Source organism: Podarcis vaucheri (genome assembly GCF_965113315.1).
Source record: "Podarcis vaucheri genome assembly, chromosome: 15".
Classification (NCBI taxonomy): domain Eukaryota; kingdom Metazoa; phylum Chordata; class Lepidosauria; order Squamata; family Lacertidae; genus Podarcis; species Podarcis vaucheri.
The window spans coordinates 45,721,854-45,748,190 of record NC_138753.1 but is presented as its reverse complement, the minus strand read 5'-3'; the positions used below and the strand labels follow the sequence as shown (position 1 = coordinate 45,748,190).

Genomic DNA, 26,337 nt, shown 5'->3' with positions numbered 1-26,337 from the left:
CTCCCTCCGCTCTTCCAAATGACCTGCATGCCAGCTGAGGGCTGTGTTTTACAACTGTAGGAGGGATGCCTTCTTCCCCAGTGTTTGCATGCTGCCAGAGTAATGCATCTGCGATAAACCACTCACACCTTGCTTCCCCCTTGTTTCCCCCCTCCCTCTCTGTCTCTTTGTCTCCTCTAACATTTCCAGTTCTGCCCAAAGCAAGCATTGAAGTGGAGTCTTATTCAGCTCACCCTGGTGACCTCCTCCAGTTGCGCTGCCGGCTACGGGATGATGTGCAGAGCATCAACTGGGTACGAGATGGGGTCCAGCTCTCGGAGAACAACCGGACGCGCATCACAGGGGAGGAGGTGGAGGTTAGGGACGCCGTGCCAGAGGACTCAGGGCTTTATGCCTGCATGACCAACAGCCCCTCTGGAAGCGAGACCACCTACTTCTCCGTGAACGTCTCAGGTTTGTAGCAGGCAACCGCAGGGATGAGGGGCAGCAAACTAGTGTAGGCATTGCTCAGGCCCTCCAAATGTTTCAGCACCCATCATCCCTGACCATTGGCCATGCAGGCTGGGGCTTACGGGAGTTGGAATCCAATAAAACCTGGAGGGCCACAGGTTCCCCACCTCTAGCACAGCAGATAGTATCCAGTCTGGCTGCAAGGAAACCCCATTCTGGATTCTTGGTCTTCAGCAAGTCTCACTGCTTCTCAGCTTAATCTGCCTCTTGCAGGGTTGTTTGGGGTGTTTCTCAATTCTTCACATGCAAAGTGCTTGAGTGCAAGTCACCTGCTCTGACTCAAGTCCTTCCTTGGATCTGATGTATGAGGGAGCTGTATGAGGAGTAGTTCCAAGGCGCATCTTTGATGGCATCTTTTCAGGCTTTTTTCCTTGCTGGTAGACCAGCAGGTGAAGACCAGGCCTTCCCCTCCTCTGATGGAGCTCAGACCTCCATCACCTTGTAGTTCCTGGAGAGGCGGCTTCCTCTTGCTCCTTTCTTGGCTGCTGGTCCCAGAGTGGTTGCAGGAGGCTTCCTTAGGTGCTGTTATAGTCCAGGTCTCCATGGGAATTTTCCAACTGGATTGACTGTCCACCAACAAAGCAAAGAACAGGGATGGAGTTGTTGTCCATTCAAAAGACAGCACAGCTATTAAGAGCAGGGCAAAAGTGTGCTCGCTCATGTCAAAGAAATTACTTACACCTAATAGATTCCCAGGATAGTCACAGTACAGTGAGCACACATCTAAGGCAGGAAGTGCTAATTGTGCTTCCAGGAGAGCGTTTCAGATTTTGTTCAAACCCAGTTTGACCAGAAGCTATGGTGGAGCGGAAAGCATTGGACATGATGTGGTCATCATGGCTCTACAGTGCCAACTGTATAAAACTCCATTTCTTGGGAATCTTGGTTTTTCTTTTATTTAGGCTCAAGTTTATAGTCCTTATGGCTACAAAGTGGGCAAATCCTGCCAAAAGCTCAGACAGCGGGGTGGGGTAATTGAATAAGAATTCCATTGGTTGTGAGTAAAGTTTCAGCTGTCTGCCTTGTTCTCTTCTTCTTCCCACAAATAATTCCTTGTGGAATGAGGGATTACACAGATTTGCTTGAGTTGTGTAGTGTGCCAGGATACCACATTTCACAATGCAACTGTGGGTTGTATTCAACTAAGTCTGGCTCTGAGTAGATCTATTGAAGAGACTATGACAAGTTTAACTTCAGTGGATCTACTCTGATAGGACTAACACTGAGTCCCCCTCTGGCTGCAGATTGAAGGGTGGGGAAATCTCTTTGCTGACTCTCATGGCCATTGCAAGGTTCTATCTAGACAGGCAATTTATCAAAAGATAAAACTGTTCTTGGGCCACCCTGCTTCAAATTTCTGATAGCAGACTGGGGATGAGGAGAACCTTTCATTTCAGAACACCTTCCCATTTTTTAAAACAGATAGCAAAGGAGAACTCTAGACATCTAGTGACAAGCTATGGATTTTCCCCTCCCTCCCCCCGTAAGTACCATATTTTTTGCCCTATAGGACACACTTTTCCCCCTCCAAAAATGAAGGGGAAATGTGTGTGCATCCTATGGGGCGAATGCAGGCTTTCGCTGAAGCTTGGTGCGCACCGACCCCTCTCTCTCCAGGCTTCAGGAAGCTCTCCGCAAGCCTTGGGAACCCGCAGGAGTTCCTCCCGGGCTCCCTAGGCTTGTGGATAGCAGCCTGTTCTGGGGGCTGGGGTCGGGGGAAGCTTGGGCTTCCCCACCCCAGCCCCGCGCCTGGGGGGGAAATAATTTTTTTTCTTTATTCCCCCCCCCCAAAAAAAAAACCTATGTGCGCCCTATAGGGCGAAAAATACAGTAAATAAATTCAGAAGCATGTGATCTTCTGTCTCCAGTCTGAGATGGTATGACCCAGACTAATTCTTTCCTGTGCTGAGCTGTTTATCTCAAGCTGATAGGGTTGCTGATCAATACAGAGTGACAGACGAGATACTCCTAAAAGGATATTGAATGACCAACCCAACCACAAGATCCACAGACTTTGACTGGCTTTGGGAGCCGGCCAAAATGTCTGCTTGAGACTGGGTAGGGTGGAAGGCCAGGAGGCCAACAGTAGGGGGAGCCCATGACAGGCAGAGCCAACTCTTTCCAGTTGTGTCCCCCGTCCCCACTCCTCACCTGCTGAGTTTTCCAGGGCAGCCTGCCAGCCACTGGCATCCCTACCACAAGGAGCCAGTCAGAGTTCCTAAAAGCAGAAAGAAGGGCTTATCCAAACATAACTTTCATCCACTCCTTCCAGGCATAGCTTGCACTTTTAAGCTCCGTGTGAGAGCTTTTCCCACGAAAACCCTCTCTCTAGTACTCCATTGGAGCATACAGTAATCCACGAGAAATCCGAATGGACGTTTGCTCTGATTGAGTACTAAAAAGCTGTGCCTGGAAAGAGATGGGCAAAAGGTAAGTAAGTGTGGATGAAGTCAAAGCCCCCAAGGCCAGCAGGTTTGCCTGCAGGGAGTCATCTCAGAATGAAGAATGAAAAAAAGGGGCAAGCTGGGAAGTACGTTGGGGGCCCCAGTCCCACTCATGTATTCCTCAGTGGTGTCCTGGGGTTTTCTTTCTCCTCCCAAGTCCCACTTACTTTCATACCAAGCAGCCCAACAGATCCAGGTGCTCAGGACAGATTTCCCTATTAAAATTTCTTTCCTGCCATCTTGGTGCAAAAGCACCATTCAGGGCAGCATACAACATTTAACCATGGGAATTCTACCAAAACAACATTTCACCAAGGAGTCAGGGGTCAGCAGTTAAAACCAAAACATAAAAACATTAGCCGTCATATTCAGAAAAGGCCTTCTGGAATAAAACTGTATTCAACAAGCAGAGCAAAATAGGGAGGGAGCCACGCACACTTCACAATCTGGGTGCAGCCACGGCAAAGGATATGTCTCTCTCTCTCTTTCTACTCAAATGTTCTTTCACCCTAGATGAGATGCAGAGAAGAGTGGCCATGATCTTAGGGAGGGGCAAGATGTACCTAAGGCAGGCAGGACTTTAAAAGTGATCACCAAAACTTTGAATTGGGTCTGGAAGCAAATAGGTAATGAGTGCAGTTGTATGATTGGTGTAACTAACACAATCCCAAAGGCAAGTGCCCACCATTATCCTTGTTAAGGAAGGTAAATGTGTGGGGCTCAGAGTCAGCTTCCCTTCTCCCGCATCATTGCAGGCTAGCATGCTGCCCACTCAAAAATGATTCCAGCCACTTCCTTTTCTAGATGCTCTTCCATCTGCTGAAGACGACGACGATGACGACGATTCTTCCTCGGAGGAGAAGGAGGCAGATAACTCCAGACCAAATCGTACGTGTGACATTAATCAGTTAATGTAACTTGTCAGTTACGAACACAGCCAGGATTTTTATTTTTCAAATTCTCTTGGTAGCAGTGATGCTTTTCCAGCTGGAATCTGTCCATTGGCAGTATTCTATGAAGCCTGTAATGCCTTTCTTTTTTTGCCCTTGAAGTGTCCTAAACCTACTTAGCAATGCTTTCACCTCCTGTGGGGGATCAGTTAGCAGGAAGTACTTATTCTCCCTTGGTGGTGGGGAGTGTGGCTCTTGCAACCCCTTCCAGCCTCTGGGCCACCCTCTCATGCCCAAGGGCCAGCAGGTTCCTAGTGCCTACCGGTAGGCTAGGTAGGAAACAGGCACCCAGAGTGCTGGCAAAGACCTCGTCTTCTCCCTCAGCAGTAAATTGTCCCTTCTGAGAGTAGAGCAACAGAAGTGGGACAGGATTAATTCCACAGTGGCACCTGATTTTGGGGACCAGGAAAGCTGGGCAAGTGTCCCATTTTCAACATCTAGAAGTTGCGTCCCTTGAGCAGCTGTCCTGGGGGTGCAGGGAGCCAGAACCCAGCGGCCAGCAGGGCTCCTAATTCAGTTGTGCTACTTTCTAGTTACGAGACGTGTTCTTCCTGGTGCCATGAGCTTTCCCCCCTTCACGATGTGCTAAATATTGATAAGCCCCAACTTACTCGCATATCTGTCTCTCTGTCTGTTTTTTTGGGGTGGGGGTGGTCTCCTGTAGAAGCCATTCCGCCTTACTGGACATACCCTGAGAAGATGGAGAAGAAGCTTCATGCTGTTCCCGCTGCCAAGACCGTGAAGTTTAGGTGCCCCTCAAGTGGGACACCCACCCCTTCGCTGCATTGGCTGAAGAATGGCAGGGAATTCAAGCCTGACCATCGTATAGGTGGATATAAGGTAGGATCCCTGCTTGTCTGGAGATCAGAGGCAGATCTGAGAATATAGAAAGGGGCAATTCCTGCTCCTGTGCAGAGACTTTAAACTCTGTTGTGCTGTTTGCTATTCTGGTCTGTTTTTTCTTAATTGTCTACCCCTCTGAATTAAAACCAATTTGCCATAGAATCATAGAATCATAGAATCATAGAGTTGGAAGAGACCACAAGGGCCATCGAGTCCAACCCCCTGCCAAGCAGGAAACACCATCAGAGCACTCCTGACATATGGTTGTCAAGCCTCTGCTTAAAGACCTCCAAAGTAGGAGACTCCACCACACTCCTTGGCAGCAAATTCCACTGTCGAACAGCTCTTACTGTCAGGAAGTTCTTCCTAATGTTTAGGTGGAATCTTCTTTCTTGCCATGCTTGTGTTCAAAATATGGTATTTCTTTGAAGTGTCCACCAAAGATGCTTTTGTTGCTGAAGAGACAAACTGTTTTTGTTAAGTTGAAATGGGTTGCCTCTTCAGCATGTGGTGGAAACTTAAAAAGAGACAAACATTTTTTTCAGTATTTGCATTTGTTACTCTCATTATAACCTCAGAGCCCATCTGATAATATATCAGAGCCTACTAATGGCTCCCTGGACCACCATTTAAGCTCTAGTTTTCTCTTACTGTTTACTGTATTTTAGGGCGCTAATAACCATTGAGATCATAATTCTATGCTTTTGAGTGGATTTTTTAGAGTCTTTCCAGGGAGAGCAGACCACCAATGGGCACCCCTTGTTTTCGGGGCGCATCTCAGATGCCACGAGTCCAGTAGGCCCAGAGTTACCGGGCCACCAAGAGACAATATCGTTCCACATCACAAGGTTAGCCACCTATCCTGCAGTACTGGGAATGACATGGCTATCCCGACACGATTCTGTGATCTCATGGGGGCAGAGATCCATAACTTTCGCGCCGGCCTGTTGCCACCTACACTGTCTAGGGGCTAGAGTACCAGATTCGGTGGAGATCTTAGGCCCCTCACGGGGGAAGAAGAACAATTGCCCCCACCATACAAGGCTTACAGAGATGTGTTTTGTGAGAAGGAAGCGGACAGACTACACCCCCCCCCAGGCCTTATGACTGCAAAATCGACTTGTTGCTGGGGGCTCAGCTACACAACAGCCGGCTGTACTCCATGTCAGAGGGGGAGTTGGCAGCATTAAATGAATTTCTGGAGAAGAATTTGTCATGCGGCTTCATCCGTCCATCCAAAGCCCCAGAGGGTGCCCCTGTGCTCTTCGTGAAGTAATGTAACACCTCAGAGTTGAGGCCTTGCAATGACTACAGGCTTCTGAACAAGATACCAGTACCCAATCGCTATCCCCTGTCATGCATCGGGGACCTGCTGGAGAGGTTGAGATTGGCAAAGATCTTCACTAAGCTCGACTTGAGGGGGGCTTACTACTTGATACTGGTGACAGCGATAGATGAGTAGAAGACCACCTTTTGTGCAAGATACAGCAGTTTTGAGTACTTAGTCACAGCCATTTGGATTACAATCGGGAACTGCGACATTCCAGGCGTTCATCAATCATGTGTTGGGTCTGGTGGACTCTACAGTGTTGTATTATCTAGATGATCTTTTGATTTACTCAGACACCCCTGAAGAGCATGTAAAACATGTGAAAGAGGTGCTGCAGTGGCTCAGATAAAATGGTTGTATGCCAAGTAAGAAAAGTGTCAGTTCCATGTGACAGAGGTGGAGTTCTTGGGCTACCACATCACCCCCGAGGAAGTACACATGGATCCCCCCAAGGTGCAGGCAGTGGTGATGTGGCAGGAACCCAGAACCAAGAAAGACTTGCAACAATTCCTGGGGTTTGCGAACTACTACCGTAAGTTCATACCAAGATAATCAGGGCTGACGGCTCCTCTCATGGACTGCTTAAGAGGTAAGAGACCCTGCCAGTGGACGAAAGAGGCACAGAGGGCGTTTGAGAGCCTCAAGGCCATGTTTGCCTCAGAAGAGTACCTAGTGCATCCCGACCCACACTGACATATGGTAGTAGAGACTGACGCATCTGACAGGGCATTGGGGGCAGTGCTACTGCAAGAGGATGAGAATGGGGCCATGAGACTGTGTGCCTTCCACTTGCGCAAGCTGATGCCATCAGAGCAGAACTACACCATATGAGAGAGGGAATTGCTTGCTATCTGGCATGCTCTGGAAACGTGGCAACATTTCCTAGAGGGGGCGCAACATCAGGTTATAGTGCGCACCAACCACCGGAATCTTGAACACTGGCAGACGGCTAGACACCTTAACCAGAGGCAGATCAGATGGGCGCAGTTCTTCACCAGATTCAGCTTTAGAGTGCAGTATGTGTTGGGTCCTCAGAACCAAAGAGCAGACCCTCTTTCCCGGAAGCCAGAATATCAGGGAGTGTGGTGGAGTCTCCTACTTTGGAGGTCTTTAAGCAGAGGCTTGACAACCATATGTCAGGAGTGCTCTGATGGTGTTTCCTGCTTGGCAGGGGGTTGGTCTCTTCCAACTCTATGATTCTATGATTCTATGATTCTAGGGAGAGGAAGCTGCCCTGGTGCAGAGGCACATTCTCAAGCTGGAACAGATACAGTTAGCAGCGGTTTCAGTAGCCAAGATGCCCGACTTCCTGAAGCACCCTGCCGAGGATGAGTTTGCAAGGAGGAATATGGAGGCAATACAGAGGAGAGACACAGTGGTGGAAGGTTTTGCTGGAAGAGGGGGATTGCTGTATAAGTGAAAAGCGCTGTATGTCCCAGAGGTCCTGAGACAGTGTCCTGAGACAGTGTCACAACTCCATGGCGGGGCATTTTGGACAGTACAAAACCTTGTTCCAAGTGACAAGACAGTTTTGGTGGCCTAAGGTAAAGGAAGAAACAAAGGGTTGTGTAAAGGCGTGTGAGACTTGTCAGTGGGTCAAGAAGCCCTGCGAAGCGCTTGCAGGACTACTCCAACCACTCCCTACACCTCAAGGACCATGGGAGGCAATAGCTATGGACTTTATCACTGACCTACCTGAGTCGCATAAGCAGACAGTGATATGGGTGGTGGTGGAGCTGTTTTCTAAAATGGCGCATTTTGTGCCCTATAAGAAGTTACCCTCGGCACAGAAGACTGCACATCTCTTCGTGGAACATGTGTTTAAGCTGCATGGGCTGCCCTTGAAGGTCATCTCAGATAGAGGAGCACGGTTTACCTCCCAGTTTTGAAGGGAACTAATGTAGCTACTGAAGGTGGAAGTTAGACACCCACAGACAAATGAAGAGTCAGAAAGGACGAACGCAACCTTGCAACTGTACCTGTGATGTTACATGAATTATCAACAGAACGATTGGGTCAACAAGTTGGCCCTAGTGGAGTTTGCATACAACAACACAGTACACCCGTCTACCCAACAAACTCCCTTTTTTGCCTGCCTGGGACAACACCCACGCGCCTTACTGGTGCAGGATGGTGGCATGTCATTGTCAGACACAGATCATTTTGCAGAAGAGCTGGTATCTATGTACAGCTTACTACAAGAGCAGTTGGAGCAATCTAAGGACACATATAAGAGAGACAGTTAAGGTGTTGTTGTCTGCAAAAGACTTGCCTAACAAGGGGAGGTGCCGGAAATTGGACCTTCAGAGTGTGGGACTATTTGAAGTAGTGGAGCAAATTAACCCAGTGTCGTTCAGGCTTCAGTTACCAATCTCCATGAAGATACACCCTGTATTTCATAGGTCCTTGTTGTCTCCTGTGATTACTGCACACCCATACCAAGCACCTAAGGAGGCGCCCCCACCACCAATAATGATAGAAGGTGAACCAAAATACAAAGTGTTGCAGGTACTGCACTCTCACTGGAGGGGAAGGAGATTGCAGTATTTAGTGTCTTGGAAAGGTTATGGGAATGAAGAAAATTCTTGGGAGGATTCTGGAAACGTGCACACCGCTAGGTTACAGGCAGAATTTCACTGCTGGTACCCCAACAAACCCAAACCAAGAGGGTGGAGGGAGGAGGAGGAGGAGGGGGTGGAAGAAGAAGAGAGCGAGGCAGAGTGGGGCTCAAAACAGAGGGAAACTCTCAAGAGGAAGGGGAAATGGAAGAGAGTGAGGAGGACTGATGGGAAGGCCTAGACAGCGACCCTCGGAGGAAGGAGGAACAAGAGAAGAAGGAGGAGGAGAATCTTAAAGGAGGGGATGGTGTCATGAACACATCTGCCCCAAGTAGAGAAACAATAAGAGTTAGGAAGCAGCCAGACAGCTGGGAGCAGTCCCCCTCCCTCTGACACAGAATTAAATGTAGATAAGGTGTTAGCAGAGAGTGGGAGGGCGAGAAGTCAGCTCGCTCAAGAAGCACAGGCAGCTTCAGAAAGCAGGAGGGGTAGCGTTTCCTCAGCGGAAGAGGATGCAATTAATCCCCTGAGCCCAAAGAATAGACGTATGGGAAAGGTATTAGACAGGAAACAAACCCAGAAACGTAAGGGTCATAGGTTCAGGATATTCTGCAGAACCAGGAAGCACTGCTCAGAAGGGTCAACTGACTCGTAAGGCACGGACGCTTAGTTAGACGTCCGAGACTAATTGTATTACAATAAATCTTCAAGCTAATTACAACTTGTGTGCTGTGTTATCAAGACAGCAGCCTGGGTTCCTGACAGAGAGTCCACAACCTTCCGAGAGAGTTCATTCCACTGTTGAGCAGCTCATGCTGTCAGAAAGGTTCTTCCTGATGTTGAGCCTGAATCTACTTTCTTGCAACTTGAAACCATTGGCTTGGGTCCTAGCCTCTGGAGCAGGAGAAAACAAGCTTGCTCCATCTTCCATGGGACAGCTCTTGAGACCTTTGAAGATGGTCACCACACGTCCCCCAAGCCAAACACATCCTTCCCCCAGCTGCTTCCCACAAGGCACAGTCTCCAGACATGCAACCATCCTGGCTGCCCTCCTCCACACAAGTTCCAGTGCACCAGCAGCCTTCATTTACCTTAATTTAGTGGAAAATAGCAGACGATGTTACAATGGCACTAATTGTTCTCTAAAGCAGGAGAAGGCACTGCAGTTCCTAGGGCCACAGGATGGCAGGCTTTTGGGGGGGGGGCTCCCAAATGCAGTCAGTTGCCTACGGATATGATCTGACTCCCTTCTCCCACTAGCGCCACCTGGCATGACCCAATGGTCATGGATGATGGGAGTTATAGTCCCATAACATTGGAGGGAATGACGTTGGCTACCCATGGGTTAGAGTGTTGGGCTTGGGAGACCCGGGTTCAAATAAGAAAACTCACTGGGTGGCCTTGGGCCATTCACTGTCTCTTAACAGGGTTCTTGTGAGGATCAAATGGAGAAAGGGCAAACCATATATGTCTCCTTGAGGTCCTTACAGGATATAATATAACAGGATATTAGCATATTAGTAGTGATGACGGTATATTGGCATTATATAAAATACAAAGCGGGAGTGTCCTCGGGGAGATGCATGCTCCCCCGGGGCCCAGGTGCCTTTCTTAAGCAGCCCCCAGTGAGGGAGGTGCCAACCCACCACCACCAAGCAGACGCCACAGGTGTGGGATGTCATGGTGCACGTGTAGAGGCAAGACCAGCTGCCTTCAGGTGCCTCACCTGCAGCAAAGTCTGTCTCTACAGCCACAGCACATGCTGTAAGTCTCTGACAGTTTGACTTGACTTCTGAAGGCACTCTCTTGCATCGTCTCCCAAGACACGTGGAAGCCAACAACAACAATTAGCTCACTGACTGAAAAGCAGGTGATTGATCAAGACAAAAAGCTTCAAAATTGGTTGATGGTCCTTTTTCCCCTTCTTCCTGGAGCTTCTTATGCCACATCACAGATTACGTCCCCAAATTACGTGCCTGTTGCAGCTGGGAAAATATCTTCAGCATGTCTTGCAAATAGGGCCTGCCTCCAGCTAGATGTGGTCTCATCATCTCTGAACCTCTCCAAAGCCAGGCGGAGGCGTTTGGCTGGAAGTGCGACAATGCAGAAGTCATTCTGGCGCTTGCTGCCTCCAGTTAGAACAACTTGTTTCCATCTGGAGTGACTCACAAGCAGAGTGTGGCCTCTGCACCTCCCACTGCTGGCACAGCCAGGGACCCTCAGCTACAAATAAAACTCCTTTAGCAGCAGCCACTGACGCAGACAAGAACCATCCTGTTCTACTTTCCCCCTTTTTAATCTTCATGTCTGGTCAAAGAGCTGTGCCTGAAGAATCAGTAGTGGCTTTAATGAATCAGATGGTCCCTGTCATTTTTTCCCTGGGCTGAACCTGATCAAGCAACAGCTCCTGGGCACTTCCTGAAAGTAATGGCTTTTTTCCAGAAATAGTCATTGCTGCAGCTTCCTTAGTTTTAATCTGCCCGCCCATGTTGCGGCTTTGCCTTTGTTCTTTTTGCTGCCTTTGCCAGCCAATGTTGCTGGCAGCTGAAAGGGGAGTTGTGATGCAGAGACGTTGGCTACCTGGCCGTGACTCTGGCTTCATACTCCTAGCACATTCCAGCCTGGAGGACCAATTGCCAAAGACTGGCCAGAAGCGTTTTGAGTTGAACCTTGGATTGGGGACCTTTTTCATCCCAAGGGCCGCGTTCCCCTCTGGGCAGCCTTCCGAGGGCCAAATGCCAGTGGTAGGTGGGGCCAGAGGCAAAAGTGGGTGGAGCAAAGGATATATATTTACACTGAGACACAAGGAAGAGGCATTATGCAGTCCAGGGACACATTCCAGCCAGCAAAAGCATGGGGGGGGGGGGAGGCAGGATTAGCATTGCGCTTCCCCCAATGGCAGCCAGATGCACCACACATCCCATAAGCAGGTTGGAGGCCAGGTGCTCTTTTCTGTGGTTTGTCTCTGCTCCCTCAGCAGAGGTAGGCTGCCCAAAGACCCGGAGAAAGACAAGTGTCCATCACTGGATAGTTAGCCAGGTTTGCTGCAGGTTCAGAGGCTGTCTGAAGTGGTAGAGTTCTAAAGTTACAGAAAGCATGAAAACCTATGACTTCCATGCAGTGCTTGGGGGGGAAATACCTAAAAGACAACTTGTAATATAGTCTCCGCTGTCAAACATAACCCATTCTGGAAGACTGTTCGATTTCCAAAACGTTCGACAACTGAGGCACAATTGCCAGTCGGCAATTACAATGGAGAAACGCACCTCAGAAGCCATTCAACTTCCAAGGCACATTTGAAAATGGAAGCATTCACTTCCAGGTTTACAGCGTTCGGGTTCTGACTCATTCGGGTTCCGAGATGCTTGGAAACCGAGGTTCCACTGTATATTCAACCTGTGCCATGCAATCCTTTGCATGTTTATTCAGTATTAAGTCTCGCTGTGTTTAGTGATTTTGCTGTTGGACAACAACACTGAAAGGTTGAGAGTGGACTTTGTTTTTTTTACTGAGCACTCAGGAAAAATATCAACCATATGCTTTTCCTCACTATCTTTTATGTAAAATTGAAATAGCAAATACACACATACACCATTTAAAAAAGGAAAGCAAATCACTCTGCTTCCCACAGCTCGCACCCCCAGTGCTACAGGCCTAAAATAACTCCTTAGGAGTCAGTCCCCTGCGCACATTAACCTGGGAGTAAGCTCAGCTGAATATCATAGAACTGAAGCATCTAGAACATGCAGGCATTGAGCCAGACTTAGATTGGCTGAAGCCTTGCAGTTATGCTGATTTGGATGGAAATGTCTCTATAGTACAAAGATGTGTCACTATGGTAAAAGGAACCAATGTTTGATGCCTTCAAGCACCAAATTCCCCTTAGCAGCCCTTTTAGAGTTTCTTAGATATCTTCACAACAGCCATGTGAGGTAGACTAGGATGAGACTGGACCACGGGAAGAAGTGGGCAAAAACAAAAGGTTTACTGTTTTAATGTTTGTTTTTAGAATTTTTTTTTCCAGCTTAGCTCATGGTGTCTTTACAGTGGTGCCTCGCAAGACGAAAATAATCTGTTCCGCGAGTCTCTTCATCTAGCGGTTTTTTCGTCTTGCGAAGCAACCCTATTAGCGGATTAGCGCTATTAGTGGTTTAGCGGCTATTAAAGGCTTAGCGGCTAAAAGGCTATTAGCGGCTTAGAAAAAGGGGGGGAGCGAAAAAAATCGCAAGACTCGCAAGACGTTTTCGTCTTGCGAAGCAAGCCCATAGGGAAATTCGTCTTGCAAAGTGCATCGAAAAACAGAAAACCCTTTCGTCTAGCGGGTTTTTCGTCTTGCGAGGCATTCGTCTTGCGGGGCACCACTGTAATTGTTTTGACCTATTGGTCTGTTTTTAATTTTTTGCTGTTTACTAGCTGTTTCATAAGCCATCTTGTGAGGGTTTGCAAGGCACAGCATATAAAGTGGGGTTGTCTAAATGTCAAATTCTGTGCCAAATTTTGTGCTTGTGCAAGTGAGTTCACCTGTGGCACACATTATATACATCAGGGATGTCCCAACAGGTCAGTCGTGATCTACTGGTACATCCCCGTGAGGTTATGGTAGATCACGGTCAATCTCTGGCTCCCTTTCCTTAGCGTCGCTAAAACTGACTCCTGCCATGGCCCCTTGCCCCACCCTCCATTGTTGTATGATCTCTGGAAGAGAAGACAGAGCTTTCTCTTTGCTGCTGTTTTGATCCATAGCGATCTTTTTGTGAGTGACTTTCCTCCTTTGTCCCTTGCCTTTAACCCCCCCCCAAAAAAAACCAGAACTCCCCCCCCCAAACGGGGCTTTCCTCCTCCCTAAAAAGCTCTACAACTTTGAACTGAACCCCCCAAAAAGGGGGTAGATCGCTGCCAGTTTTTAATTCTGAAAGTAGATCGCAGTCTCTTGAGAGTTGGCCACCCCTGAATACACCACCCTGGCTAGACTTGGGCACAGTGAAATCTTCTTTGTAGGGAGAGCAGCTGGAGGAATTCCAAGACTGGTTCTTGTACTGGCCAACAAAACTTGTCCCACTTGTCCATCATCCCAGTTTCCAGATGTAGCTAGCGCTGTTGTCAGCCCAGCAGCTGGCAGCAATTACTCTCGATAGCAGTATGACCTCAAACAGCAATTATGTGCAGCCTAGAACATGCAGCACAGGAGCAGGCAAGACCTTTGGCCCTGCTCCTGAGATGAAAAGGCCCAAGGGGACAGAGCCATTGCTCCCTCCGCCTCAGCCGTCAATCAGCAGGTAACCTTCCTGATCCGCCTGTGTCTGTTTCCCCACAGGTCCGCCATGCCACCTGGAGCATCATCATGGACTCGGTTGTGCCATCAGATAAAGGCAACTACACCTGCATTGTGGAGAACAAGTACGGAACCCTAAACCATACCTACCAGCTTGACGTTGTTGGTAAGGAGACCTGGACAAAGGAAGGGAAATGGGAGGCTGGAAGGAGTGTGGAAACCGAGGGGTTAGTTATAAATTGCTTTCCTAGAGAGTTTATCTCTGTTCAGAAGTCAGAGTGCAGTAACACAGTAATGATGCCACATTGGTCAGAGCCTCAATGGAGACAAATTTGGAGGGTGGGGAAAATAGCTCTTTACAAAGAGGCATTACAAGGAAGCATCATTTGATGCCTGTAATGCAAGCACAAAGTCCTTCTTGCAGCCATTTTATCTCTCCTCTGGAGCTTCACATAAGCCATATGAAGTAGTTTTGGTTAAGTTTTGGTGACTGGCCCAAGGCAGGAAGCGAGCAAAACCATGGTGAGTTACATGAGTTTAAAATGTGAAACTGGACGTGTTCAGGGTACTTTTTTCTAATCAAGGTTGGCTTTTGGTTTGCTGTAGAAAATCAGGAGTGGAATATAGTCATCCAAGGCTGCTTTATTTCCGGTGTCTCATCACTTCTTTGCCTGTGCTATGTTACAAATTATGCGGCTACAGATGTTATTTTTAATACATATCAGGTTGCCCGGATGTTCTGATGCTTTTGGTTTTTTACAGCATGGAGAGTTGGAATGGTGGGGTGGAGAGAAACGTTCCTTGTGTGCTTCATCATTGGGGTGGGGGTTGTGTTATCCAGTCTCTCGGTGTACAGCTTTCCCCCCAGGAAAATGCAGCAGCAGAACCAGGGGGGCAGGGTTGAGTTGCCTCCACTTCCTTTGCTCCTTGGTACACGCAAAGATTGTGTAGGCAGGAATTCTCTGCAAGTAGCCGGATGTATGTGGCTCAGTGTCAGGAGGGGATAGGAGACAGTGGTTGGGTGAATTTTGTTTTTTGGCTCTGAATTGTCTCTTTGTTCAGACTGGCTGTCCTGAGGTGTGCTCAAGTGGCTGGCTGTGCAGCCCAAGCATGAAGCTGTACTTCATTTTTCACTTATGATAATTTTAGAGGCCAGACGGAAACTCTCTCTCCTCCTTGCCACCCTCCCCAATTAATCTCCTTATTAGCCTTAATTCCCAACCCAGGCAGGCTGATCTCTGCCGTTCCACTTGTGGAGTTGCTCTAAATGCCACTAAATGAACCATTCAAAATGCAATTTAATTTGATTACACTGAGCAAACTGAAGGGAATAGCCTGCAAGGGGGAACAAAGGGGGTTGTGAATGCTCACTCCCCACACTGGCAGGCCCTTTGTTAATCAGCTATGCCCTCATTAGGTTTGTCTGACCTTTGACCTTTGATGAATAGCTAGCCACCCCCAAACCCAAACCCCAGTTTCGTGACAAGAACTTCACCTGCCCTCCTTTGCTGCCTTTGACGGATGTGGCTCCATGGTGCTCTCAGGTGCAATTGGGGGCCCATTGGCCAGAAGAGGGTGGCCTGGGATGTGTGAACCAGAAACAAGCTTACTTGTTTCATTCATTCATTCATTCATTTGCTGTATCTTTATAGTCATATAACCTAAATTCTCTGGGCTGCTAACAAAAAATGATGGCTTTCAGCTGGGCCATCCAGGGGTAAGCTGCTTGGACTGTCACGCTGTTCCTGCGGGGGTGTCTTTAGGGTTGCCCAGGGCTGCGCTCAGCGGAATGAGCTTCCACAGGCAGACGTCCATCTCACTGGGCTGAAGCGGCTCTCCAGGATTTCAGGCAGGATTCTCTCCCAGCCCCAACCTGGAGATGCTGGGAACTAAACCTGGGAACTTCTATTTATTTCTTACCCTTAACCGCCCCACAGAGATTGTTGGTTTAACAATCCCCTCCTCTTCCGCCTGGTTGCTTGCTGCTTATGAATCCCCCCATCGCAGCCTCCTTCCTTCTCTATACCCCAACTCAATTCCAAGTGTCAGAGCTGCCTTTATAGGGTATTGTAAAAATAAAAAAATTCCTTCCAGTAGCACCTTAAAGACCAACTAAGTTAGTTCTTGGTATGAGCTTTCGTGTGCATGCACACTTCTTCAGATACACTGAAACAGAAGTTGCCAGATCCTTCTATATAGTGAGAAGGTGGGGAGGGGTATTACTCAGAAGGGTGGTGGGAATGAGAGATAGGCAGATAGCTGGGAGAGCCTGTTGACGACTCTTAACGACTGTAATAGGTCTTACAAGAGAAGGCAAGGGGTGAGGAGGTGAGAAATGGTTTAGTCATGTATAGTGAGATAAGAATCCAATGTCTTTGTTCAGAGGGTATTGTAAGACAGCCTCCAAAGAAACAATGGGAATCCCCAGAGCATTTGGCAAGCCATGGGGAGCACTGTGGCGCTTATTCATTCTTTTATTTGCCTGCATCTGACCTGGATTTTTTCTGGGTCAAATGGTGTTAAGAACTGTCAGAACCTTCTGAAGTGCCCTTTCCAAGCTGTAACCTGGGTCAGCTGAACCCAGACGGCAGAGGGTTCTTCACCGGAAAGGGAGATCATGGTGCCTGTGGACTGCCCAGGGATGCCTCTGTGACCCCCCAGCCCCATGCACACCACCAGGGGGACAAAAGGACAAAAGTTTTTATGAAATTGTGTATACTGTACAGAAAGTTTCCAAAACAAAACACACCCAGTTAAAAACATAAGACCAGATAAGACAGTGTAAGTTCTGATAAGACACACAAAGACAAGGAAGTAGTAATGCCAAAACTGTTCCTAAAACTGGATAAACGGGCTCAGTTCCTGTATAATATGATTATTGAGTCTGAGCTTGGGGCTCTCAACTATGTTAGTGGTTTAAGAATGTGAAACCAAAGGACTTTTAAAGTTCTTCCTAATCTTCTTAGCAGGGGACATAAGGTTGTGATCTAAAGCAGCAGCAACCCTTTCTCCAATATTTGATCTCCCTTCTTTTCCCAAGCTGAACAGCAAAATACTCCCCAATCGTTTAACTGCATCGCCCATATCTTTTTTAAAAAACAACAACACATCCTGATCAAATTTGCAGATGACACCAAACTGGGAGGGGTGGCTAACACCCCAGAGGACAGGATCACACTTCAAAACTATGGAAGCCACCCAGAGTTGTTGTTGTTGTTGTTGTTGTTGTTGTTGTTATTCAAAACGACCTTGACAGATTAGAGAACTGGGCCAAAACAATCAAGATGAACTTTAACAGGGAGAAATGTAAAGTATTGCACTTGGGCAAAAAAAAATGAGAGGCACAAATACAAGAATGGTGACACCTGGCTTGAGAGCAGTACATGTGAAAAGGATCTAGGAGTCTTGGTTGACCACAAACTTGACATGAGTCAACAGTGTGACGCAGCAGCTAAAAAAGCCAATGCAATTCTGGGCTGCATCAATAGGAGTACTGATAGAAGCGGACACGGAGCAATGGATCCAAACTACAAGAAAGAAGATTCCACCTAAACATTAGGAAGAACTTCCTGACAGTAAGAGCTGTTGGACAGTGGAATTTTCTGCCAAGGAGTGTGGTGGAGTCTCCTTCTTTGGAGGTCTTTAAGCAGAGGCTTGACAACCATATGTCAGGAGTGCTCTGATGGTGTTTCCTGCTTGGCAGGGGGTTGGACTCGATGGCCCTTGTGGTCTCTTCTATGATTATTAATATTATTATTATTATTGGAATTCTAAGTACCAGGAAAGAAGACCTAGACGGCAATAGGCCACCAAAAATTAGCAAACAAGTACAGCTAAGCAGTGTACAGCGCATATATAGAGAATGTAACAAAATAAATATTAAATAAAAGAATAAGGAGCTTGTATATATTTGTAATTATATCTATGCCAAACAAATCATTGCTATGTCAGTACCATCTCACAATGTATTGTTTGTGCGTAGATCTTTTGAAACGTAAGTTTGTGTGGCAAGTTTGCTGCAAGTTTGATCTTCTAATTATGTGATTTCATTTACAGTATTTTTAGCTTGTCCGTCTGTTTCTTAATTGTTTATGTTTTACTTGATGTCTGTTTCCTGCGTACAGTTAATGTTATGCTTTGCATTTTGGAAAATGGATTGAATAAGATGGTTAAAGGGAAAAGGTGTGATCTTAGCCCCTTTGGCACAGGCCTCTTAAGTGCAGAGGCTCCGATCCTCTCTCCAGGGCTGTGGGCTGAGGGCATGGCAAGGAAACCCTATAAAGCACTGCAGAAAAGATGCTCCTTAAATCCAGGCAAGAACAGCCTTTGGCAGAGAGAGGGCTGGTCCTGTGATGTTTACTTCAGGAAGTGGAATATGGTTTTAGGATATAGGAGGGCCGACTCCTTAGCTAGAGGGATTAGAGGAGGAAGCAGATCCCTTTGTATTTTTAATAAGTGGCTGACTAGGATGAAGTAGAAGAAAATCTTGGCTCCAACCTCTTGCAACGTTGAGGGGAAAATAACTTCTTAATCCCTGCTTTGTCACATCACAAGTGAAGATGCGAGGTTCACAGACGGGGGCGGGGGGCTTTCAGTTCCAGGCCTGCCAGCCTAATTCTCTTTGTTTCTGGGAAGTTTGGGTCCAACTTCTGATCTGCACCTGACTAGTTGTTCATGCTCACTTGATTGCTTCACAGCTTTCTTGAACCAGGCAGGGCCGAACACTTTTTACAGAGCAGTCCCTGTTTCTCCCACTCCAATGTGAATGGAAGCTATTGCCCCCTCCATGGGAAGGCAGCATCCCCGCGGGACCAGGGAGCGAGGCCAGGCTGCCTCACTGCAGACCAACGGGGGTCTGGATTGTCCACCAGGCTATTCAACATCATCTTGTGTGAAGCCTCTTGGAGCAGATTCCAGGAGATCTGGAGAGAAGCGTCCATGGTAGGCGGTGACTCCCAGCTCCATCTCGCTGCTCCATCTCCGCCCCTCCCCCCATGTACCAGAGATACTTTTATTAAAAAATACATAAGAAATTAATCACAAACACTGGTGTGATAGGACAGAACTTATAAACTCAGTGTTGTTCGAAAATGCATCATTATCCCATGCTATAATATCCCTAAAGCAAGGAGTCAGTAATAATAATAATAATAATAATAATAATAATAATGTTAAAAAAAATTACTTCCAGTAGCACCTTAAAGACAAACTAAGTTAGTTCTTGGTATGAGCTTTCGTGTGCATGCACACTTCTTCAGATCGTATCTGAAGAAGTGTGCATGCACACGAAAGCTCATACCAAGAACTAACTTAGTTGGTGAGCTTTCGTGTGCATGCACACTTACTTATGAGCTTTCGTGTGCATGCACACTTCTTCTGAAGAAGTGTGCATGCACACGAAAGCTCATACCAAGAACTAACTTAGTTGGTCTTTAAGGTGCTACTGGAAGGAATTTTTTTTTTACTATGGCAGACCAACACGGCTACCTATCTGTAATAATAATGTTGTTGTTGTTGTTGTTGTTGTTTAGTCGTTTAGTCGTGTCCGACTCTTCGTGACCCCATGGACCAGAGCACGCCAGGCACTCCTGTCTTCCACTGCCTCCCGCAGTTTGGTCAAACTCATGCTGGTAGCTTTGAGAACACTATCCAACCATCTTGTCCTCTGTCGTCCCCTTCTCCTTGTGCCCTCCATCTTTCCCAACATCAGGGTCTTTTCCAGGGAGTCTTCTCTTCTCATGAGGTGGCCAAAGTATTGGAGCCTCAGCTTCATGATCTGTCCTTCCACTCAGGGCTGATTTCCTTAAGAATGGATAGGTTTGATCTTCTTGCAGTCCATGGGACTCTCAAGAGTCTCCTCCAGCACCATAATTCAAAAGCATCAATTCTTCGGCGATCAGCCTTCTTTATGGTCCAGCTCTCACTTCCATACATCACTACTGGGAAAACCATAGCTTTTACTATATGGACCTTTGTTGACAAGGTGATGTCTCTACTTTTTAAGATGCTGTCTAGGTTTGTCATTGCTTTTCTCCCAAGAAGCAGACGTCTCTTAATTTCGTGGCTGCTGTCACCATCTGCAGTGATCATGGAGCCCAAGAAAGTAAAATCTCTCACTGCCTCCATTTCCTCCCCTTCTATTTGCCAGGAGGTGATGGGCCCAGTGGCCATGATCTTCGTTTTTTTTTTGATGTTGAGCTTCAGACCATATTTTGCGCTCTCCTCTTTCACCCTCATTAAAAGGTTCTTTAATTCCTCCTCACTTTCTGCCATCAAGGTTGTGTCATCTGCGTAACTGAGGTTGTTGATATTTCTTCCGGCAATCTTAATTCCGGCTAGGGATTCATCCAGCCAAGCCTTTCGCATGATGAATTCTGCATATAAGTTAAAAACAGTGGTGCCCCGCAAGACGAATGCCTCGCAAGACGAAAAACTCTCTAGACGAAAGGGTTTGTCGGTTTTGCGTTGCTTCGCTAGACGAATTTCCCTATGGGCTTGCTTCGCAAGACGAAAACGTCTTGCACTTTTTTTTAAAAGCCGCTTGAAGAGGCGCACTTGCGACGGACCGTGCTTCGCAAGACGAAAAACATCGCAAGACGAAAAGACTCGCGGAATGAATTCTTTTCGTCTTGCGAGGCACTACTGTAAGCAGGGAGACAATATACAGCCTTGTCGTACTCCTTTCCCAATTTTGAACCAATCCGTTGTTCCATATCCAGTTCTAACTGTAGCTTCTTGTCCCACATAGAGATTTCTCAGGAGACAGATGAGGTGATCAGGCACTCCCATTTCTTTAAGAACTTGCCATAGTTTGCTGTGGTCAACACAGTCAAAGGCTTTTGCATAGTCAATGAAGCAGAAGTAGATGCCTTTCTGGAACTCTCTAGCTTTCTCCATAATCCAGCACATGTTTGCAATTTGGTCTCTGGTTCCTCTGCCCCTTCGAAATTCAGCTTGCACTTCTGGGAGTTCTCGGTCCACATACTGCTTGAGCCTTCCTTGTAGAATTTTAAGCATAACCTTGCTAGCGTGTGAAATGAGTGCAATTGTGCGGTAGTTGGAGCATTCTTTAGCACTGCCCTTCTTTGGGATTGCGATGTAGACTGATCTTCTCCAATCCTCTGGCCATAATAATAATAATAATTTATTCTTTATACCCCGCCCATCTGGCTGGGCTTCCCCAGCCACTCTGGGCGGCTTCCAAAAAAAATTAAAATACTGTAATACATCAAACATTAAAAGCTTCCCTAAACAGGGCTGCCTTCAGATGTCTTCTAAAAGTCTGGTAGTTGTTTTTCTCTTTGACATCTGGTGGGAGGGCGTTCCACAGGGAGGGGGCCACTACCGAGAAGGCCCTCTGCCTGGTTCCCTGTAACTTGGCTTCTCACAGTGAGGGAACCACCAGAAGGCCCTCGGTGCTGGACCTCAGTGTCCGGGTAGAATGTTGGGGGTGGAGATGCTCCTTCAGATATACTGGACCGAGGCCGTTTAGGGCTTTAAAGGTCAGCACCAACACTTTGAATTGTGCTCGGAAACGTACTGGGAGCCAATGTAGGTCTTTCAACGCCGGTGTTATATGGTCTCGGTGGCCGCTCCCAGTCACCAGTCTAGCTGCCACATTCTGGATTAGTTGTAGTTTCCGGGTCACCTTCAAAGGTAGCCCCACGTAGAGTGCATTGCAGTAGTCCAAGCGGGAGATGACCAGAGCATGCACCACTCTGGCGAGGCAGTCCGCAGGCAGATAGGGTCTCAGCCTACGTACCAGTATCACCCAGCAAATAAATACACTCACCCCTTGGCTTCCAGTAGAGCTGTGTGACACAGGAAGAAGCTCAGAGGGTCATTGGGGGGGGGGGAGAGAGCGCTCTAGGATCATGCTGAATGCTTAGGGGTTGCAGGTGCATTATCCACAGGCTCAGGTGTCCATTTCAGCAATGTGGTATGAATTCACATATCTAGTACAAGCTGCATAACACACCAGAGGGGTAATTAAAATACGTAAGGAGAATCATAAGTACGTGTAATGGGAATTGTAGTTGCTTGTGTGTAAGTCACCGACTTCCCTAAACTGCTTGTTGTTTAAACCTTTCCCTAACTGAAGCGCACTCCTGTGCGTCTGCTTCAGTCGCTGGCAGAATCCGTTAGTGGGTGTTTCCTAAATTTTTTCCAGCATAAGAATTCCTTGACAGCCAGTCTCCGCCTAGCCTCTCTGCGCGGAAGCCTTCTGCGCAGAGTAGGCGTGCCCAGTGGTGGTCCGGCACTCTCCCCACTGATCTCACTGGAAGAGTCCCTGAGCCTTCCCTCCAAAGTGCTCTCATCCCCTCCTTCCTTCTTGGTGTCCCCTTGATTCCCTTCCCCCTCGGAAACTCTCTCTCTCTCCTTGCTGGTTCCCTCTCCTGCACTATCGGGGCGACTTCTCTCTCTGCTGGTCTCCGATGTCAGTTCCCTGACAATACGCCACGAAAGAGATGCCTTGAGCAAATGTGAAAGAGGACTTTTTAAAACCCTTGTTGTTGTAATTGGGTCTGGAGAGAAATGACAGCAGGTAAAACGACAATGCAGTGTAAACATTAGTGTGCTCTTAACGAAATACAGTGGTACCTCGGGTTAAGTGCTTAATTCGTTCCGGAGGTCCGTTCTTAACCTGAAACTGTTCTTAACCTGAAGCACCACTTCAGCTAATGGGGCCTCCCGCTGCTGCCGCGCCGCCAGAGCACGATTTCTGTCCTCATCCTGAAGCAAAGTTCTTAACCCGAAGTACTATTTCTGGGTTGGCGGAGTCTGTAAACTGAAGCGTATGTAACCTGAAGCATATGTAACCCTGTATAACGGTATCATGCTCCTACTTTGGTGCTAAAGCAGAAGCACAAGAAAATAAAAACTGTGTGTAAGACAACCTGTGCTGACTGTGCTCATGCAGAAGGCCTGCACAGGGTATCAAGCTTAAGACCAGTGTGGGGTTGAGAAGAGATGTTCAGTGATTTGTGGAGATTGGAGGGACATTTGCAATGCAGCCTAAGTGGCCTGGGCAGATGCACGCCTTCCAGAGCACAATATATATTCTTTCCCTCCAATATGTCAAGATTTGCTACTTTACTGCTCCACTAACACTAAAAAACTTGGCTTAGATGGCAGATGTAAACAGGTCCTTGTTCACAGATACTAGAACACACACCCTCTCTTCAGGTAAAATTGTTAAAAACATAAAATTCAGTATTTTCTTCATATCTGCTTGCCTTTCTTCTCAGCAGATAAGACTGAATATTCCAGCAAGCTATAGTCTCCACTGCCCCCTTTTCCGTTTTACGGTGGAAGGCCAGATTGCTTACACCAACACACAGTCTTTATCAGTTGCATGCGTCAGCCTGTGTTTCTGGCTCTTCCCCCCAGCACCATGGGCAAGTCTGTGCAGAGCGTAAAAAGCTTCCAAAAACAAATACCATGTGCCCACACAATGCTCACTAACAGTAAGTCTGCACTGCAGCATGTTTGGTACATGGAAACATTCAGGCACAAACCGTTGGTGCCATGCTCAAACTTCCTTGTGTGTGCCGATGCTCTAGAGATGCAGCAGGCCAGAGGCGTAGACATCTATACTGCTCTAGGCAACTCACTTTCACAGGGTTCTCATTACATGAGCATGTGATTTCTCTCTTTTCAGTTCAAAGTGCCTTGTGTGTGGATTGGTTTTTTTGAATGGAATCAGTAGCTTTGAAAATGAGCCTGAAGGTCTGCAGCACAGGCCAGATAGCAATGGTCACTGCATCCACAGCTACAAGAGCATGGCTGCAAGTGAGCCAGTACTTTCTCCCATCGTCTCTTTGTTCCACAGAAGAGCTCTCGCAAGGCCTTCCCCCTAAGGTCACTTCTCAGGCAGCACACAAACACCAGCATCACACCGTTGGGTTCCCAGGGATGTCACCCCAGCTGCCAATGATAGGGTTATAGCACTCAATACTGCTCAGAAGCAGGTTCCCATCGTACCCTGCTATGGCATAAAGCTGTCCCTCAGGACTGTTGCTCCCACATAACAGCGGGGGGTGGTGTCATGCTGGTCACAGTTGTCCACGAGTCTGTGCAAATGTTATACGCCTCCACAGAGGAGAGATGTGCTGTTCCATCAAACCCTCCAACCACATAGACATGATCATTCAGCAAGGCTCTTGAGTGTTTTGTGGCCATTGGAGTGACATTTGTCCAGTCTGCTCCATCTGAATCAGAAGAGGTGCTTGAGATGTTAGCCCAGGGCTTGGAGGCGCTGATGGGCTGGATGCAGGCTGGTAAACTGAGGCTGGTGTTTACACAGAGCTGCCTGGTCTCAGCCAGAAGCTGGGCATTTTGTGCTTCCAGTCCCATGGTGTGGAACACTCTTCCAGCAAGGATCCAGCCGGCACCCTTGCTTTTCACTTCCAAGAGTCTCACCAAGACCTTTCTGTTCCACCAAGCCTTGGCAGCTGTTCAGTTTTTACTTAATGATTATCTGTATTTTGATATTTTTTAATATTTTTTAAAAATGTGTTTTATGTTTTAACACCACCCCAATATTTTATGATACGGCTGTATAGAAATGCTTTTATGAATAACTGAGGGTTGTTGGAGTTCAAACATATTAGACTGGGGTGTTTGAAAGGAAGTAAGCACCATCTGAGGTGCGGTGGGTGGTGACCAGGGAAGGGGCCTTCCCTGTATTGGCCCCCTGCTTGTGCCTCCCTAGCGAGGCTCACAGGGCGCCAATTTTGCAATGATTCCAGCACCAGACAAACACCTTTTTGCTGTCCTGGGCTTCTTAAAGTTTGAGTTTCATTGTAAACTATTTCAGTTGCTGGTCTTACGGACTGTTTTTTCTGTTATTTATCATTGATGTTCTTGCTTTACTTTTTTAAAAAAATGCCTGGAAACCGTCTGGCTGGAAGACAGTATATAAATGTTTTAAATAAACAGGCAAGTGGGTTTTCCTCTCTCTCCTTTCCCAGTTTGCCTGAAACCATTCTCTTCTGTGTCTTTTCCAGAGAGGTCACCTCACCGGCCTATCTTGCAAGCTGGGCTCCCGGCTAACAAGACCGTCTCCCTGGGTAGCAACGTTGAATTTGTTTGCAAAGTCTACAGTGACCCTCAGCCCCACATCCAGTGGTTGAAGCACATTGAGGTCAATGGGAGCAAGATTGGGCCAAATAACTTGCCTTATGTGCAGGTCTTGAAGGTAAAAGAAAACCCCACTATCTCAAGTGATGGGTGACATTTTTGTTAACATGGGGCTTGTTTCCACTGCCTTGGGAGGGAGACATGTAAGGTGGCTACAAGCAAGGGACAAGACCGTTTTAAATTGATGCTGCAGGATAATCTATTTCCAATTGGTTGATCAGCCAGACTAAGTCAAGCCAGCTCAGTCTGGGTCCAAGTTCCCCATTGTGAGATTTCTACAGCAAAGCATGCAAAAGAAAAATAGCTGTGGGAGGGTACTGAATTTGGCCATTCCCAACCAAAGGAGTACGGCTGGGATGCCAAAGCACAGCACCAGCTGACCTCATTCAGACACAACGCCTAAGCATGCTTTAGCCCCAAGTGAAGAGGCCTAGCCTCCCTCTTGCAGTTCCCTCTTCCCCAACCATGTGGCCAGGAAGATTAACTTGAAAGCTTCTGCTTGTAGTTAACTCCAGGTTGTTGTTTCACCTGAACCAGGATTTATGGTTTAGCTCTCACTGTGGTTTTAAAACAATACAACTTCAAACTTTGAGTTATGAAGCTATAATAGAGTTAAAACACTATCCCTGCTTCAGATGGAACAAGAAGCTGGCATTAACTAAAAGTGGGAGCAAAAGTCCTTCCTGAAGTTTTACAATCCCCCATAGGGAGGAGGATGTGAGTCTTATGTGGCACTGCTTACGGTTACATGCAGTTGCCATAAGGCTAGGGAAGAACTGGTGGCACACCAGTAACTTCTCCAAATATAAACAGAGCAGATATGGTTCTGCTAGTGCTGTGGAAGATGGGTTCAGAATTTAATTTATAGCCTTCAGCGAGTTTGTTTTTTTAAATTGCATACCGCCCTACACCCCCAGGTCTCAGGGCAGTTCACAGGATAAAATCACAATATAAAATCACAAAATACATAATCAGAATAAAAACAAGGACAACCTAATAACACATTTTAAAAGGGCATTGAATGTCAGTCAGCCAAAGGCCTGGTTAAAGAGGAGTGTTTTTGCCTGGCACCTGAAGGTGTACAATGAAGGCACCGGGCGAATTTCTCTGGGGAGAGCATCCCACAATATGTTGCCACAACTCACATTTGCCTCATGTGTTTGCTCTGCTATTTATAGCTGTGCAAAAGCTCAAATCCCATGCCTTGGGCTTCTGACAGTGAGCAGAATCCAACCTGGTTGTGATACTAAAACCTGGTCATCAAGAGACATCTGTGCCTTTTAAACAC

At 47.3% G+C, this 26,337-nt stretch overlaps 1 protein-coding gene and 1 long non-coding RNA gene across 4 annotated transcripts in view; one reads left to right on the top strand and one right to left on the bottom strand.

Annotated features, from left to right (window-relative positions):
• Nucleotides 1–26,337, top strand: part of FGFR1 (fibroblast growth factor receptor 1) — a 117,127-nt gene that overhangs the window by 52,245 nt on the left and 38,545 nt on the right. For 2 of the 3 annotated variants that reach the window (XM_082200308.1, XM_082200307.1), the window contains exons 3-7: nucleotides 190–453; nucleotides 3,759–3,842; nucleotides 4,569–4,744; nucleotides 13,950–14,073; nucleotides 24,917–25,107. In XM_082200308.1, coding sequence (XP_082056434.1) covers nucleotides 190–453; nucleotides 3,759–3,842; nucleotides 4,569–4,744; nucleotides 13,950–14,073; nucleotides 24,917–25,107 — 839 coding nt within the window. The remainder of the gene's footprint in view (nucleotides 1–189; nucleotides 454–3,758; nucleotides 3,843–4,568; nucleotides 4,745–13,949; nucleotides 14,074–24,916; nucleotides 25,108–26,337) is intronic. The other variant, XM_082200309.1, reaches the window with a different exon arrangement.
• LOC309519636 overlaps nucleotides 1–26,337 on the bottom strand; it is a 94,926-nt gene that overhangs the window by 61,904 nt on the left and 6,685 nt on the right. The gene's annotated exons all lie outside the window — the stretch shown is intronic.